We start from the raw sequence: 18,540 nt of genomic DNA on the forward strand, positions 1-18,540 counted from the left end.
AAATATGGAATCCTTGTTTGCCCTGCCACCCAATTAACTAGGTGCTATAGTGTTAAATACCATATACCTCAAAATAATACTGAAAATTTCAAAGGCACCTTTCTTCCACAGAACTTCAGTGCAAATACTACTTAATTTGTCCTCAGCATTCCAAAGAAAATTATGGTATTCTTAGGTTTCACTGAAGAGAGAAGTGGACAGAATCAGAAAAAATGAGTATGACAATCTGGTGAGGTTAAGGAGAGAATTCAGGGTTTAAAACATTTTTTTTTCTTTTTTTTTTAACTTCAATATGTTTCTTTAACTTGATCAGTAACAACTGAAACCATGTAGTTTGCTTTGTCTGGCTTCAAATATATTTTCACTAGAAGATCATTGTAATTTAAATCCACTCAGTGGTGCTTCGCTTTTGTAATTTGTTAAGATTAAGTAGTGTACCTTGCACCTGTTTTAATGATATCGCACATTGATAACGTTTTCATTCATTTAAAGCCATGTTTACTGATACAGCTTTAGCACCAAAAAAATTCTAAAAGGCAGGCTTCACACATTCAAATAACTTGAACAAGTAATTGATATAGCTTAAACCCTGGCTAGTTCTGAATTTTACAAATTAAGGTCACATAATTTTAAAATCATGTACTTAAAAAAAAAGTTGGTAGAAATACATTCCAGTGATGATGAAAATATTCAAGGTCACTAATGCCAATTCAATCTTTGCTCCGATGTTCAAGACGCATAGGCTGACTTTTAACTGGACTTTGGAGTTTTCTTAAGGGAATGATGGAAACTTTATTACTAAAGATGGTAAAGTCGTCAGTGACAAGAAAATCAGGGGGTCAACAGAGGAGGGAAAGTGTCCAAATACAAGTGAGAATCAGTAAGTTGTATGTGGGAATCTAAACTGACTTATGTAATTTCTCAAGACCCCCCCAAATAAGAAAAGAGTAGGAGAATTTTGAAAGGAAAAAAAAAAAAACCCAAAACAACCAAAGAGGTGAGACACAGCCATTTTGATGTTGGGGGGGTGCCTAACTACTCAATGAGGTCATCCTATCTCCCGGAAGTGACACGTAATCACCTGCTTTGCACTAGCTCCGCCCCTTCCCTCAGAGGTCCCGCCCCTCCGCCAGCAGCCGGGAGCGTGTTAGGGGGCGTTTCTCCAGGAGGAAAGCTGTGAGCTGCGACGCTGAGGAAGGGGACCCCAAAACGTCTGGCACTGCCCCCTCCAGGGATCACTTTGGACCGCATCACTCGGCCCAGCGGGATTCAGAAACGCCGAGGGGTCAACCTGATGGGTTTCGGGGTCAACGGAAGAGGGGAAGGGGAGCCCTGGCGGGGAGAACCCCCCGGTCCCCCGCCCAGCAGCTGAGGCACAGGAGGGCGGCCATCTTGGCCGGGAGGGTAGGGCTGGGGAGCTGCGGGCGCCGTGCGATTGGGGGGCTCGCCCGGAAGTGACGCCAACTACCCGGAAGCGGAGGGGGTTCCCTGGCCCACTCCCCCCTCGTTCGTTTGCTCCCCCGCTTCCTCCCCGCCCCCCTTCCTCTCCATTCGTTTCCCCCCCTCCCCGTTCCCTGCCTTCTTCCCCCCCCCACCCGTCCCTCCCCCCCCAACCTCCGGAGCTGGGAAGAGAGTCAAGATGGCGGCGAAATCCGATGGCGGTGGCGTGGGGGTGGGCTTCGCCCAGCTGCACAACCTGGACGAGGCGGTGGGCAGCGGCGGCGAGGAGGACGGGGAGCCCGGGGGAGGCGGCTGCGGCGGCGGCGGCGACGGCAGCGAGCCCGGCGAGAGCAGCTCGCTGCACATCTGCCACTGCTGCAACACCTCCTCGTGCTACTGGGGCTGCCGCTCCGCCTGCCTGCGCTCGCTCCTGGGCAGGAAGCCGCGCCGCAGCGCCGCCGCCGCCGCCGCCGACGGGGGGGACCAGCCGCTGCAGCCGCCCGCGGCCGCCGGCGCAGACCACGACCACCCGACGCCTGCCACTCGGCCGGAACCGCCGCCGCCGCAGGTGGAGCGGCCGTGGCTCGACTGCCTGTGGATCGTGCTGGCGCTGCTGGTCTTCTTCGGGGACGTGGGCACCGACCTGTGGCTGGCCCTCGACTACTACCGCAAGGGGGACTACGTCTTCTTCGGGCTGACCCTCTTCTTCGTGCTGGTGCCGTCGCTGCTGGTGCAGAGCCTGAGCTTCCGCTGGTTCGTGCAGGACTACACGGGCGGCGGGCTGGGCGCCGTGGAGGGGCTCAGCAGCCGGGGCCCCCCCATGATGGGGGCCGGCTACGGTTACGGCGCGGCCCGCGGCGGCCCGGGCGTGGGGGGCACGGCCACGCCGGGGGCGCAGCGCCTGTGCCGCCTCTCCGTGTGGATCTGGCAGTCGGTCATCCACCTGCTGCAGATGGGGCAGGTGTGGAGGTAAGAGCACTGCGGGGGTGGGGGTGGGGGCGGGGGCCTGGGCAGCCGGCCCTGCGGAGGGCCCCGCGGGCGAGGCGAGAGCCCTCCGAGCGCGTCTCGGCCTCGAGGTGCCTCGCAGTTGGGCTCCTCGGACGGGTCTGGCCCGGGGTCTTGAAGGAGGGGTTTGCCGCGCACTTCCCCTGGCGTCTCAAAAAGACCATCGTTTTGATCTGGATTCCTGGCCACGCCTTTTGGCCCTGGGAGGCCCCAGTCCCGCTGTTTGTCTGTCTTCTTCCCGTTCGCACTTACCCGAGACCCTGCCTCATCCTTTCCTTTCCTTTCCTCACATCTCTGTAGACCTTTGTATTCCCGTTGTCCCTTTCCCCTGTATCCCAAGGTAACCAGCCGTTAGCGCTTTTTATCTGCACCCCAGCTCGTCTCCTGGGGGGAACCTTCCTTCTTCCAGCCGGTTTTGCACTCGGTTTTGTCCCCCGGTGAGACATCTTCCCCTCTTCCCCCGTCTTCTCTCCGCAGTGGCCTGTGTGGGGCCCTGCCTCTCCTTTTAGCACTCCTTTATTCCACGCCCCCCACCCCCCCTTTCTGCAATCCCATCCCCTGCAAATGACTCCAAACCGCTGCCCTCCTTGAAGGGAAAACGACTTTTTTTTTTTCTTTTCTTTTTTTTTGTTGGATTAGACGTGCCCTTTTCTTGGTGACAGGTAAAATTGTGTAGTATCTGGTGGGTGTAAGCGTTTGTTTTTAACTCTCATCTCCAGAAAGTCAATTAGCCACCTGGACACCTATTCTGGAGGAACATTGTTTTCGGTAGCCAGGCCAGTGCGTAGGTGATTTATGTTTACACAAGCCCAAGCTTGGCCCTGCGGCCCTTTTCTCTTGTAAATTTCCCCTGTGCCTGGTGAGTCCCTCAAAAACCACTTGCATATGTTCTTTTGGCTACTGACCTTAACTGGCTAAGCTAAGGAAGTGATCCCGTTAAAATCTTGGTAAATCTGTGCCCTCCAACTTAAATCAGCTTGAGTGTATTCTGGAAACTGAGTTTGTAGGTAAACATTGCAAGAGAAACAAATCTTAACTGAAGATAAATTACACAGAGCTCTTCAGGTACATTGCTTCTGTGAGAAGACATTTTGCCTAGACTGCCCAGAGTTCTGCACCTAGTAGGAGATTTTAGTTCTCTGTATTTCAGTTAACCGAGATATACTTAGGTTAACTGAGGTAAAAGTATCATTGCCTTTTGAATTGTTTGTCCAGATCTCTCTTCACAGTTTTAAATAAAACCGTTTCAGAAAGCAGGGGGTTGAATTAAGTCAAATCGTGAGAGTGAATGCAAGAACTTTGTCCTATAGAATTTATATGCAAATTAAGGATGGGGGAATGAGTGAGTGGTTCCTGATTTTCCTGGTACTCCCAGGCTTGTTTATTGGTCTTCCTAGATTGAACCAAGCAGCTTTTTTTCCCCCCTAGCTGTATTTGTCTGCAAATAATTGGTTTCCTGCTGATAAGTTTATAACAAGGGGGTAGGGGGATAAAATAGGAAAAAAAAAGACTGATTAACTTTTGGTAATTGTGAGTGTAGCTTGGGGTCAAGTAAAATTTTGAAACATGTTTTGAATTTGAAATCTTAAATCTAAAAACATCCCTTAACACCCAAATCCATATTGAATCAAAGGTAGTGTGTTTGATACTGGGGATACTTTTTTTGATTTCTTGCAGGTTGATAAGATGCAAAAGAATGAAGGGGGAGAGGGACAAGAAGAATGGGGAAGAGAAGGATTTTGAAATACTAGTAAAATTTAACAGCATATATTTAGTAACTACATTTCTTCTAAACAAGCTAAAGTCTATCTCTCCGTGTCTTCCGACTCCTAAGTGTAGGCAGTCAGAATCTTGGTGTCAGGTTAAAGTTCCTGAGAGAATTTTTTCTAATGTAATCCATCCTAGATATTTATTAGCAGTAAGCTTTTTGGACGTAATGAAATGGAGTTCAGTTTCACAAATTTTGTAGGCAGAACAATTCCCCCCCCGCTGACCTCAATTGTATTTGGGCAAAGTAAGAAGTCCAGATTTTGGAACAAACTGAAAAGTACATTTTAAGTGTAAATTTAGGTTTTATAGTTGTTTAAAATAGGGTAGTGTATTTCTTTCCCAGATATTCATTGAACTTTCAAGATTTGTAGTGGCATACAAATATATTTTAAAAAGATGCCTGTGATTTTACTATGTTTAAATATTTTTTCAAGATTAGAATATATGTCTAAATATTTCATAAAGTTTTGAAAGTATAAAGTATTCAAAGGTATGTGAATTCAGTTAAGTTATTCCAACATAGCTATACTTCAACAGAAATACTTGCTAAAGAAGGAATTATTTATTTCAGTTTTTTTCAGAAAGCTGGTTTTGCTTGAAATATTCCAGGAGCAGGGTCTGCTCTTTACTACCTGCTAGGCATGTGGCTTACATGCAGATCATTCATATGAAGTGCTTTAGAGAAAGATTTTTATCTTTGTTTTTGTTTGAATTTCTTGGCAAACAGTTATTTATCAGTGTGTATAACTGTACATCATCTCAGTTTTTACTGCAGATTTTTTGGGGTTACAGTTGTTCCCTTAATTATATTTGCTACGTAAATTTTGCTGTTTCATGTGGTCATGTGAAAGAAAGGTTAAGGCCTAGGAATTATATCACTGATTTGGGCCACATTTCTAAGAAAAGATACTGGGAAAGTTGTATTTTGTTAAAACTGATTCCACTAAACCACAAATACCTGTCTCTTCACATGCCCTTTTTTTTTTTTAACGTAAAGTTTCTGACTCTTGCTTGGACAAGTCTCAGTGCTCATTTAAGAGAATTTAGTTTTCTTTGATAGCAAGGTGGTAAACTTCTCTGTGTGATGCCTTACCTGTCAAGATGAGCATATTTGATAGCTGTTTCACCAAATGAGTTTACAGAATATAAGAAAATATTTTTGGCTAGGCCAGAATTGGAGCATGGAAGTATAGTTGTCTGTAGGATGATTTGGTTTCATGACCCTCCTTTTGCACAGTATTAGTGTGTGATTAAGGTCTATTTAATGCATGCTTTACCCTCACTAATTACTTAGCTGTAGCTTACGGTGTAGCTTTATATGCTCTATTTTTCAGGTGCTTTTCCCAGGGATAGAAGGTATATGAGTCACTCATAACAGGAATATGAGTCACACTGGGCTTCAGTTTAGTGAAAGTGTTGTTATTAGAAAGTGTGATCATTTTCTTGGAGGGTTAGACCTTAGAAACAGTTTGATTTAGTTTGCATATTTGCACTGTTAAGTTTTTCCCTTCAGTGTATTGGCCTTTCTTTGCTTCTGTGCTGCCTTCAGAGGGTGGTGAGTGTGTTGGCACTTCTCTGCAGTCGTGAAACAACAGTTCTTTGACCGAAATTTCATCTCATGTCATGATCTCCCAGCCAGATCATTAATCTCTTTTATTTATTTTTATGAGTGTGTTTACACCCTTCTATTTCACAAAGTAAAAGAGGAATTTATGTAAAATCTTAATAGTATTAGCTGTTTTTAAAGTGAACATCAGCCACCCTTTCTCTTGGGAGATGTGGGGTGGAGGGTTGCCTTCAAGGGAGAAGAAAGCAAAAGGCGTTTCACATATCATAATGGCCCCATCAAATCTACGAACAGTCAAAAACTTTGTTTTTTCCAATTTTTTATTTTCTTCAAGATTTATTTATTTATTTGTTTGGGGGGGGGGATGGGAAGGGAGGGAGCACCAGGAGGGGCAGAGGGAGAGGGAGAGAGAAACTTTAGTAAACTCACTGAGCATGGAGCCCTACACAGGGCCCGATCTCACAACCCTGAGATCATGACTTGAGCCAAAACCAGGAGTCAGATGGTTAAATGACTGTGCCACCCAGCCCCTCCCCCCCCCCAATTTTTTCTGCTTTAAGAATGGCATAATGTAGAGACAGAGCTCTGTGAATCAGCAGCAAATGTTGCTAGGCTGGTGAAGATGCTTTATCATTACTCCTTCTTCACACCCCCCCCCCCCCATATATAGGAATACTAGACATATTAAGGGCTGAATCTTTTGGAATAGTGGTTCTTAACTTTGGCTGAGAATAGACCTACTATAGCTTTCAAAAAGAAAAAGAACATACTGAAGGTCCCAGGGTGGGACCCACGCAAGCTTATTTTTAGAAGCTCCACAGGTGATTACATGGGCAGCCAGGCTTGAGAAACACTTTTAGAATTGTTTCAGTTCATACCATTTGGAGATTGTTGTTGGATTTGTGTTCTTATGATCGAACAATTGGGAATGGAATGATGTACTATTAAGGTTGGTTCCTGGACACACTGTAACAAAAAAGACTTACCTTGGAAACATGAGTGTCTGAAACAGTATTTGGAGCTGTTGCAAGTGTATGTACTTGTGATACTTTTGTTTTTTTTCTTGAGCTGAGTATGGATCTTACTCTAAAAGGATTCCTAAATTGAAAGCAGTCTTCAGTAAATGTAGCGCACTTCTTTACCTGTGTGTGATCCAAGTAGTACTTTATGATTATGTTGCATGTAAAGGGTATATTAATTTTAATTTTGAAATGATTCTCAAGTAGGCTTGAGGTAAACATAACTGGGCTTACAAGAGATGTTGGACTAAGTGATCTATAGTGTTCTTCTAGCTCTAAGATTTTGTGATTTAGGAATGGAAATGTTAAGTAAGCAAATTTCATTCGTATGGGGCCAGAGTACCAGTCACAGTGAGATGAAGATTGTATACATGTATTTGTGTGCGTGTGTGTGTGTGTGTGTGTGTGTAGGTGGCTTTATATATCTGCTTATTACTAGATGGCGTCTCAGTATTTTAAAAATAATTTTTTTTTAATTTTATCTATAAGTTTAATGGCATTCTGGTTCAAAAGAAACTCAGTGGGATTTTTTTGAGGGTAAACTTAAGAAAAATTGATCTGAGAAAGGTAAATGTTTTTGTGTAATCAAAAAAATCTTGTTGAAAATGTTGAGACTTACCAGAAAAAATCAGAAAAGGGATGTGCTATAAAGGGTCAATAATTAGAACAATGTGTGGCTGGCAGAGGAATTAGGCACATAGATAGTGAAGCAGAATAAAGACTGAAGTAAATAAACAGGTTTGTGGGAATTAAGCAGATAGATAATAAAGCATTTCTAATCCATGAATGGAAAAGGGGTTATTTAACAAATGATACTGGGGCAAACGACTACCCACATGGGGGAAGAATTGATCTCTACGTTATATAAACAACACTTCTAAAAGAATTAAAGATGTAAACAGAAGATATTAAACCTAAAGGAAAATGTAGGATAATAATTTTATAATTTTGCAGTGGGCAAGCCCCTTTGATTCCATCAAAGAAAAAAAAAAGGACAGCTATAACAGCGTAAAGTTGTCTCATCTAGTCCTCCTTACCCCTTCCCACCACCTGAAAAATCATAGAAATACATGATGAGGGGAGGAGTTGTATATTTAGATAAAGAACCACTTCCTAAAGGAGAGTGACTATGAAGAGAGCCATCTCTGAAGAGTATTTCTCATTTTTGACAGATTAGAAAAAGTAATACTTGACATTTATGGTGAGTTTTCAAGGGAAGGTGATGAAAAAAATGGCATGCTTTGAGTAACATTACAGCTAGTGATGAAGGATAGGATTTCCAGAATGATCCAGAAACAAAGCATCAGACTGTGTATGACAGAAGTCTAGCATTCTGGAAATCTGGTAGGCACATGTCAGAAGTTACAAGCAGTTCATTTCTGTCTTTTAACATTATTTGCTTTGATTTTGCAAACTTTATCTAAAGGTAGGCTTATGTAACTGATAAATTCTGGGCTATTGCAAACTGTGTCTTACATGTCGTTGCCATTTTCACCCTGAGCTGGTTGCTTTACAGTGTTCTCTGCAAACAAGTTTATGGCTAACACTTACTCCCCATGATGTTCTATTTACCTATTTCTTCTAGTTAGAATTCTATTTACCTATTTTCTTCTAGTTAGAATTCTGGATTTCTTATTTGTCTCGAAAAGTTAAAATTTAAAAAAAGTCATGAACATATAGCCTCATTTTAAAAAGTTCAGTGACTTTTGACATTTGGTTAAAGACAACCCACTATTGTTATTGGAGATTTTTTTTTTTTAAAGGACAAGACATACATAGCATGGTATAAAGGGAACACTGGAGTTAAGAAATCATAGTTTATCATTCTGCAAGTTACAAAAAAAATCTTTGGCCTTAATTTTCTCATATTTATCAAATGAGGAGTTGAAGGTAGTGATCTTTAAGGTCCCTTCAATTTTGAAAAGTTTATTATGCTATAGATATTAGCACTCTGAAGTTTTAAAGAAAAAATTTCATGCTCTAGTTAGAACAAATAAAATATTTAAAAATGTATAGATTTCCCAGGAACTGCTTTAAAATTTTACCATGTGTTATTTTGATGTACTAAACACATTCTCATTATTTTCAATAACTTTGCTACCTGTAGAGGTATTTTATATCTTTCTGTAGTTAATGTTAAAATTTATCGAAGTTTAGACTTTCTGAGAAATGTGTTGTGCTGGTTTATTTGCTGATTTTGTGACTTTACAATTTCAGCTAAAATTAGTCTTTTTAAAATGTCCATGAATTGCTTAATTTCTTTACTGGGGAGGAACCTCAAAATCACCATCTGCAATTTATTATTTGGTATGTATTCTCTAACTTCGAAAAACTAGTGTTTGTAAATTTTTTTTTTTTTTTAATGATAGCTTCCATGTCAGTTGTGAGCTGTTTTAGGAAATAATTCTAAGTGAATCTTGTTTTTGTTTTTCTTAGATTAAGGTATAGGTACTTTTTTGGTTCCAGATGTATTTCTTTCTTTCTTTCTTTTTTTTTTAATTTTTATTATTTTTTTTTTTTAAAGATTTTATTTATTTGACAGAGAGAGACACAGCGAGAGAGGGAACACAAGCACGGGGAGTGGCAGAGGGAGAAGCAGGCTTCCCGCGGAGCAGGGAGCCTGATGCGGGACTCGATCCCAGGACCCTGGGATCATGACCTGAGCCGAAGGCAGACGCTTAACGACTGAGCCACCCAGGTGCCCCATCTTTCTTTTTTTTTTTTTAAAGATTTTTATTTATTTATTTAATTGACAGAGAGAGAGACAGCAAGAGAGGGAATACAAGCAGGGTGACTGGGAGAGGGAGAAGCAGGCTTCCCACTGAGCAGGGAGCCCGATGCGGGGCTCAATCCCAGGACCCTGGGATCATGACCTGAGCCGAAGGCAGTCGCTTAACCGACTGAGCCACCCAGGCACCCCCCAGATGTATTTTTGGGTTTTGCTTGGAGGTCTCACTGAATATTGTTACAATGACATTGATACATTTCTACTTAAGATTCAACTTTAGATTTTTCTTTATGTCTAAGGTGGGTAGATGTTGGTATATTACATTATTTTAACACATCTTAAAACAAACCATTATATCCTAAGGTATTTTGCATATTGCTAACAAAGTTTCTTATATATCACTTTTATTTTGAAATACCAGTTTTTAAAATAACTTTTTAATCAAAGAATAATTGACATATAGTGTTTCATTAATTTCAGGTATACAACAGAATAATTTGATATCTCTGCTGTACATTACATTTCTGGGTCACGTGTATTTATAACTGGAAGATTGTGCTCTTAATCCCCTTCACCTATATTATCCATCTCTGTTCTCTGTATCTGAGCCTTTTTCTTTTGTTTTTTAGATTCCACATATATAAGTGAAATCATTGACTTACTTCCTTAGCATAATATCTTAAGGTCCATCCATGTTGTCACAAATGGCAAGATTTCATTTTTTATGGCTGGGTAATACACCACATCTTGTCTATCCATTCATCTATTGATGGATACTTAGGTTGCTTCCATATCTTGGCTATTGTAAATAATCCTCTAATGAACATAGGGATGTATATGTCTTTTCAAGATGTTTTTGTTTTGTAGTGTTTTTGTTTTCTTTGGGTGCATACCTAGAACTAGAAGTGCTGGATTACATGATAGTTGTTTTTATTTTTATTTTTTTTGTTTTTAATTCTTTGGGGAACCTCTATACTGTTTTCCACAGTAGCTGCACCAATTTACATTCTTACCAACAGTGCATGAGGGTTCCCTTTTCTCCACATCCTCACCAACACTTGTTTTTTCTTGTCTTTTTGATAATAACCATTCTAATAGGCGTGAGGTGATACCTCATTGTGGTTTTAATTTGCATTTCCCTGATGATTAATGAAATTGCTCATCTTTTCCTGTGCCTGTTGGCCATCTGTGTGTCTTTGGAAAAATGTCTATTCAGGGCCTCTATTTTTTAATTGGAGTGTTTGTTTATTTATCTTTTTTAATATTAAGTTGTAGGAATTCTTTATATATTTTAGATGTTAGCCCCTTATTGACTATATCATTTGTGACTATCTTCTCTCATTGCCTTTTCATTTTGTTGGTGGTTTCCATTGCTATGTAAAAGCCTTTTAGTTTGATGTAGTCCTCTTTGTACAAAAGCTTTTTAGTTTGTTGTAATCAAAACTTTTGAGTGCAATATTTTGGGTTGTTTTTTTTTTTTAATTGTGAGGATGCCATTTCTGTTTTATTTTGGTTATCAATTTATAGAGCATGGACTATATGCTCATTACCCACTTCTAGGAAGAAATTTGAATATTGAGTTCACAGAAAGATAAGCAAGTTTTTTTTACAGCACTCCTGGAAGGGAAGTAGAGTTGATTATTATTGTTTACCTTGGGGAGATGCTCTCAAGGAATCATAGGCACATGAAATAGAAACCTTCTCTTTTAACCATTATGCCCCCTTCTCAGTCCATCTTAAATATACTGGGCACATGAAGAAAGATGGCAAAGGTGAGGAAGATACCGAATCCGTGGCTTGGGAAGCCTGCCAATAAAATAGAGCTGGCAGGGAATTAACCCAAGCCCTTCCAGACAGCAGACACACTCTACTTTGTTCTTCAACTGTGTTTCTTAGAGTGGTCAGAGAATATCTTGTATTTTAGGATAGGCCCAGGGCTAGTTAAAATGCAGATTTGTGGGCTTACTACACTACATGCTTAAGGAATTAGAGTCTTAGGGAGTTGGGCCAGGGAATGTGTATTTTTTCTTGTCTTCATTATGGAAACTTTAAAGCATACAGAGAAATAGAAAGGATAGTATATTGAACACCTGTTACCATCTACCTGGTTTCAGTAACTAACATAGATATCTTTGTCAGCGTGTGTTTGTGTATGTAACATATTATGAGATTGCACCTCTCTATACTTCAAATACTAAATAATTAGAATAATTTTACATAGCTGTAATACCATTATGCTATCTAAGAAAATTAACAATAATTCAGTAATTATTTCGTAATGTTATAAAATCATGTAATAGCTGCTTCATATTCACATTTGCCTATTTGTCCCCAAAACAATTTCTTTTATAGGTTTTCTCCCCTCCAAACAGGGATTTAATAAAAATTCACACATTGCTTTTGTTTCTGTGACTCTAGAACAATTCTCTTAATTTTTTTTTCCCCCCTCATGACATTGACTTTTGCAGAGTCTAGACCAGTTCTCGTATGTTCTGTATTTTGGATTGCTTAATTGTTTTTTCCAAGTGTCGTCTGACATACGTGTTGTCTGGTAAACTTGAAGGTGCGTCTAGGTGCTTGGTTTTATTTAGGCTACGTATTTTCGCCCCAAATACTGCTTCCTACTTCTTATTTGCATTATATCAGTAGGCACATGTTCCTGGTTTGTCGCACTATTAGTGATGCTAAGTTTTATCTTCTGGTTAAGATCCCGACTGCCAGATTTTTCTGTATAAAGGTACATTTTCCCCTTTGCAATCAGTAATTCGTGGGGTAATAGTTTGGCAAGGTGTCAGTGTTCTGTTTCCTAGCAACCTTTTACCTACTAGCATTAGCCATTGAAAATCCTTGCATGTTATCAATTATGAAATTGTTGGTGTGAGGTGGGATTTGTATTTTAAACAAGCTCCCTAGTAATTCTTACCGTCTTTATTTTTATTTATTTATTTTTTAAAAGATTTTATTTATTTATTTGAGAGAGAGAGTGACAGCAAGAACACCAGCAGGGGAAGGGACAGAGGGAGAAGCAGACTCCTCGCTGAATAGGGAGCCTGCCATCACGGGGCTCCATCCCAGGACTCCGAGATCATGACCTGAGCTGAAGTTAGATGCTTAATCCACTGAGCCACCCAGGCAACCCTCTTATCTTCTTTAAAGTTTGAGAGCCATTGCTCTAGTGGAATCAGTACTTGAGAGTAAAAAAACAAAAATCTGTCCTGAAGAAGTTAGTATGAATCTGGGCCCTGATGGGTTTTCAATGGGTTTTCAGTAGACAGAGTTTAAGCATCATGCTAGTTTTGGAGGAACAAAATTAAAGCATGTCCTGTGTGTTTCTCATATGTAGTAGCAATCAGTTGAGGTAAGGATTAACAGAGGTATGTATAAACTATTACTATGTATGACTAAAATTAATGGAGGGTGGAGGAGTGGTATAGAAATTACTAAGGAGGAAAGGAAACTCTATTGAAAATTCTGTTTTTACAAATACTGTCTCATTTAAATTTTAATGAGTTTTTGGCCCATTTTACAGATGAAGAAATGGGTTTAGAGAGGTTAATCTGATATTACTGGTAACTAACTGGAGAAAGGTTTTGAAGGCAGATCTCACTGATGACAAAAATATGTGCAGTTTTCTTCATCAGACTTCTCTTGTAATGATCAGAAGTCTGTTCTCACTAATTACTTTGCTTTACTTTGGGACTTTGCTGTTTGGCTTATTGAAAGTGGAGAAATGATATTCTTGAACCACTGGGGCCTCTTGATGTAAAGCTAAGGTCCTCTGAGACCTCTGATTTCTAGTCTAATGTATTAAACTCTGCAGAGAATGGGGTAGGCAGGTAGTTGATTGTAACTGCTAATGTGATTCGAGCAGCTGAGTAGTACCATTAGGTCTGTATCCTTAGGAAATTATTTTCCGTACTTCCCCCTAATCTCTTTCTCAGGGAAGATGCACCTTCCATCCCTGTGATTTCCACATTACAGAAAGGACTATGTAGGGTTGGCCACACCCTCTTGGCCCCTCTTTATCCTTGCGGGTCCCACCTAATGCTGCACCTGTATGTTGGTTCTTTGGTGACCTGTTGGTCACCGAGAGCAGCAGCTCTTAAGATCCCTAAGATTATAAAGCAGTTGTTTCCAAACTTTGGATGTGCATTGGAATCACCTGGGAGTTGGATATCTGAGTACCACCATTACAGATTATGATCCAGTAGGTCTAGGAGGGCCTTGGAATCTATATTTTAAAAGCCCTTGTGTTAAACGTTTCTCCAGCAGTGTACAGAGATGAGAACCACAGTTGTATAGGCTGCTTTTTACCAATATTTGCAGTGGTAGTTTGCAAGGAGAAGAGTTTCTGTTAGAATCGCTTGGGAAGCTTGTTATAAACTTAAGCACCGGGCATACTAGAACTAGAGGGGTAGAATGTATAAAGGAAGCTGTGATGATGATTTTAATGATCACACCAGTATTTAAACAGTCTCTGATTGGACCTTACTCTTAGTTGGAATGGGTTGGTAAAAGTGTGTATTAATCAAATAGTAGCTGGATTTGCCATATGTCATGGCATATGGATTGCCATATACTAAAGATGTAGAATATTGTAAATATATTTAACTTTAAAACTGTACGGCATATAATTGAATATTCCTTTGATTCAGAAGCTTCGTTGGAGGTTTGAAGTCTTCTGGATCATTATTAACGTGAATTATCACTGCTGGTGTTTCAGAAGTGACAGGTGAGAGTGGTGTTGGGGAGATTGATATCCAGTCCAGAGTGAATTTCATGTCTCAAATTCTCAGAAATGTTCTATTTGTTGAAATCAGTGCCAAGGATAGGATTCCTAAAAAGAAACTGGTGAACGAAGGGTAGAAGTGACCTAAAAGGTATTAAATGGGTGTCATTCTAGACAGGAATGAAGGAAGCAGAGAAGAAAAATGACTTAACTACATTTTGCTTGATAGATTTGTGGGCAGAGGGTGGATAACTAGGGGAGGGGATAGGAAGGGGTCCTGTAGTGTTTTACTCTGTCACCCCATGTTGGTAGGATATCAATCAGTACAGTGGACAGGACACCTAAATCTGCACATACCTAAATAACATCCCTTCAGGCTCCATCTAGGAATGCACCGTGGCAGTGGTGAGAAAACTCAGGCTCCTTGTAACTGGGAAGTTTGGGGTCAGAAGTCCTAGGGGAGGCAATGGCTGATAGAGATGGGACACAGAGTATATGGGCAAGCACGGTGTAGACCGGACTAGATCCTCTGATTTTGGATCAAAATGAGCAAAACTCCCAAATCTGTCATTTTACTTGGTTGGAGTTGTTGCAAGTTGGAGTAGTCAACTAAATAGTAGTCAACTAAATAGTAGTTCTAAAGAGCCTTGTCTATATAGGATGCTGCCATTTTGCCTTCTTTAAGGCAGTTTTCATCAAAGTTGACTCTGAAAGAGAAGATTATGCCTTCTAAAAAGGAAATTATATTTTCAAAATCTTAGCAATTTCATATGGTTTCGCTTAGACCTAGTAGGTGATGGTGTACCTTTGGATTGGAAGAAAAGAGAAGCTATCTAAAGGATTTATTACTCTGTTTGCAGATTAAACGAAAGTTGTGAAAACAAAGCTGAAGTTAAAAGCAATTATATTGTAAATTTGGAAAAATAGAGAGTTGGAATGTATTTATAGCATTTGTGGACTGTATTTGTGGTTTTCCCTGTTAGGGCCCACAGAATTTTTAGGTAGTTTTTTAAATGTAGCAGTCTGGGACTAAATGAGATGGTATTTGTCAGGCATGTTAAAGGATTTCGAATGCGGGTGCCATGAAGTTGGATTGTGTCATTTTGCCTGTTTGCTTGGCATGTGCAGTTCACTTTCTCAATTAGTGATATGCTCATATCTAATGTAATGTGATATATACGTTCCTGAGAAACCTCTCATTCTGCAAAAATTCACACACTAAAACTAACAACTGTGGAGAAAATAGGATTAAGGCTAGACTACTTAAAACTATGGAACTTTGTAACCAGAGCACTAACAAAAACAGTGACAGTCCAGATAAAAAACACCAGCACAGTAGTATGGGTGACATTTGTACTCCGCACCAAGATGATTCTCGGCCTTATTTTATCCTGGGACATGTTTTTCTTGGATATGTAGATTTCTTGTAGTTACTGGCTTCTACTGGAGGCCAGTTTCACCATAATTAAAGCTAATGATGTAAGGTGTAACCTTCATGTGTGTTCACCGTATCACAAGGTGTAGTGGTAAGCATGGTGGGTACTGAAGCCGCTAAAGCAACCACCAGTTTGTTCCAAAGGAAGGTAAGACTTTGGGAAGAGTCTCACCAGTTTTCTTAAAAGTCTTCATTTTGTTTTTTCTTCCACGTTTTTCTCATTATTTGTGAAAAATCTTGCCCTTGATAGCTTCAAAACATTAACCTGCTGGGAAAAATCACTCATGAACCAACACCACTTTCCCATTACACTGTTGTCATTCCCATTTTGCCAGGCAAGTGTGACGGAATCCATGTTACAGAAGCATGCATTTTGCCATAACTGACATATTTTTGAATCTGACGGTGTCAAGATGCAGCTCTTGAAAATACCAAGGTTCTACTGTTTTGGAAATTTCTAGTTTTGAAGATACCAGTGTTTCAAGGTTAAGTGAAATTTATTACCCTTTTCATGCTTTGTTGGCCCTTACATACAATAAAGAAGTGAAGAGGGGCTATTTTAATCCCTTTTGAAATTTCTGCTTCTGTAATATAGTCATTGGATGGAATCTGGTAATGTCTCAATGCCGCATCATTTGAACTACACATGTGGAGCAGGAATGGTTTTAAATTTTGGTTCATTTGAGATGTGGTTATAGTGGGCTCTTAAATTAAAATTCATCAGAGCATTCAGTAAACAGAAAAGGGAGCAACAGAGGCCAGTTGTCAAGGAAAAGACTGATGGCTAGAGTAAATAGACGGCTTTCCACAGTATAAACATGCCGTTTTCATAGAGTTGTTTGTTTTTTTTTTTTAAAGGATGATTGGGAGAATTTCCAAATTAAGTAGAAGTGAGTTAAATGTGAAAGGCAGCAAATATACAACATTTATGTTAGTGACTGTTACAGCTTGTTTCCTCAGTAACTGTAGTAACAAAAATTTCAGTGGCTGAACACAGTAGAGATGTATTGTCTCCTGTGGGTGGTCCTGACTGATAGTGGCTTTGACATCCTTTAGGGACTCAACCCTCTCAGCATTCAGCCAGTGAAAGAAAAGAGGATATGGAGAAAGCATAATTCCTTCCCAGAAGTTCTACCTTGAAGTGACACACAGTGCTTGTGCTGACAGTCCATTGTGAAGAACTAGCCCTGAGACTGTAACCAGATCAGGGGAGGCTGGGAAATGTAGTCCTGCCCAGGCAACAGCTTTGTACCCCAGAAGATGCAGCTTACATTTGGGTGCACAGCCTCAGAAAGAAAGAATTTTATGCTTAAACCAGGTATCCTTCAGATTAATGGTGTGTGTGTGTGTGTGTGTGTGTGTGTGATGTAAATTACTATTGATTAAAGTATAGAAGAGATAATTTCTTTTTAGAACTTTGATTTATGTTTTAATTCAATATTTTAGGATTCGTGAGCCATATCAGGCCTCTCTCTCGTTGTACCCTTTAAAAATGTAAAAACTATCCTTAGCCTGAGGGTCATATAGAAACAGACCAACTCAATTGGTCAGGTAAAATAAGTAACTATTTAAATTAATCTTTAAAAATAACTAAGTTCAGACATTTTAAGTGTGATCCATACTAAATACACTAAATTGAAATATAATGAAATAATACGACCAGAGTTTTAAATAATGTTTTTTCAGGTGAAATTTAATTGAGGCAAAAATGGCCCTCATAAACTAAATAAAAAATGTTGTGGCCCTATATCTAACCCTTGTCAGTGTTTCAAGTTTTAAAAAATAGTTCATCTGTATGGGGATTAACATAACATAATAAAATTAAAAAAATGTAACATAAAAAAATAAAAATGTAATGTAAAAAAAAATAGTTCATCTGATTTAGGACAGTTTGGGGTCTTGATACGTGAGCACAGCTGATATAACTTGAAAAAAGCCATTTCCCGCCAATTTGGGGACCTTTTTGGGGCACTGTTCCCCCACAAGTACCCCTGAAAGTCACTTGTCTTTCATCTATTAATTGTAGAGACCTAAATATATGTGTAAAATTCATACTTAATTTGGAATTTTATGTTAAGCCTTTATATTACTAAAATTCTAGATTCTATTTGTTAACCACTGGGGATGGATTAAAATTATCTAAAAATTCCTTACAAAGTTGTTGAGGCATCTAAATATGATTCAGTGTAAAACTCAAACTAAAATGTTTTCATTGAAGCATGTCGCTATGTGTTATAAGTTCTTATTGAAAGCCATAAAATATTTTAAAGATAGAACCCATTACTCTAGTATTGAAGGTTTAACAGTCATCTGTTTTAAGATACTTACTCTGTTAATTCCAAATATTATTTAGGTTACATTTTCTGGTGTTCTTTCTTTTTTTTAAAGATTTATTTATTTGAGAGAGAGAGAGAGCGAGCAGGGGGAAGGGCAAAAGAGACGATCCCAAATCCACGCTGAGTGCGGAGCCCGATGCAGGGGATCCCAGGACCCTGAGATCATGACCTGAGGCAAAATCAGTAGTCGTCCTCTTAACCGACTGAGCCACCCAGAAGCCCCTCTGGTATTCTGCTTTTAAAAATTAGGTTATTAAAACATTAAAACAAAATAATAAATATGTGTTTTATTTAGAGGCTATTTAATAAAGTTCCTCTACATAATATCACCACTTGTTGAGACTGTATGAGGAGTCTAGATGAAGTTCCTTGTTTTTTCTACAAAGTCAGCATCTGTGACCTGTATGGCTAATAAGTAATTAATATCTTCTCAGACTATTATACTTGAGTGATAAAATTGCAAATTAGAATTAGAATAAAAACTATACACTAAAATCTTTAACATAAGCTA

General features: G+C 39.7%; 1 protein-coding gene across 1 annotated transcript in view; it reads left to right on the forward strand.

The window, feature by feature from the left end:
* The first annotated feature begins 1,070 nt into the window (after positions 1–1,070).
* XKR6 (XK related 6) overlaps positions 1,071–18,540 on the forward strand; it is a 308,582-nt gene continuing 291,112 nt past the window's right edge. The window contains exon 1 of the mRNA XM_036092404.2: positions 1,071–2,409. Within this exon, the coding sequence (XP_035948297.2) occupies positions 1,640–2,409 (770 nt within the window). The 5' untranslated portion in view covers positions 1,071–1,639. The remainder of the gene's footprint in view (positions 2,410–18,540) is intronic.

This window comes from Halichoerus grypus, chromosome 3 (genome assembly GCF_964656455.1).
Source record: "Halichoerus grypus chromosome 3, mHalGry1.hap1.1, whole genome shotgun sequence".
NCBI classification, from domain to species: Eukaryota; Metazoa; Chordata; class Mammalia; order Carnivora; family Phocidae; genus Halichoerus; species Halichoerus grypus.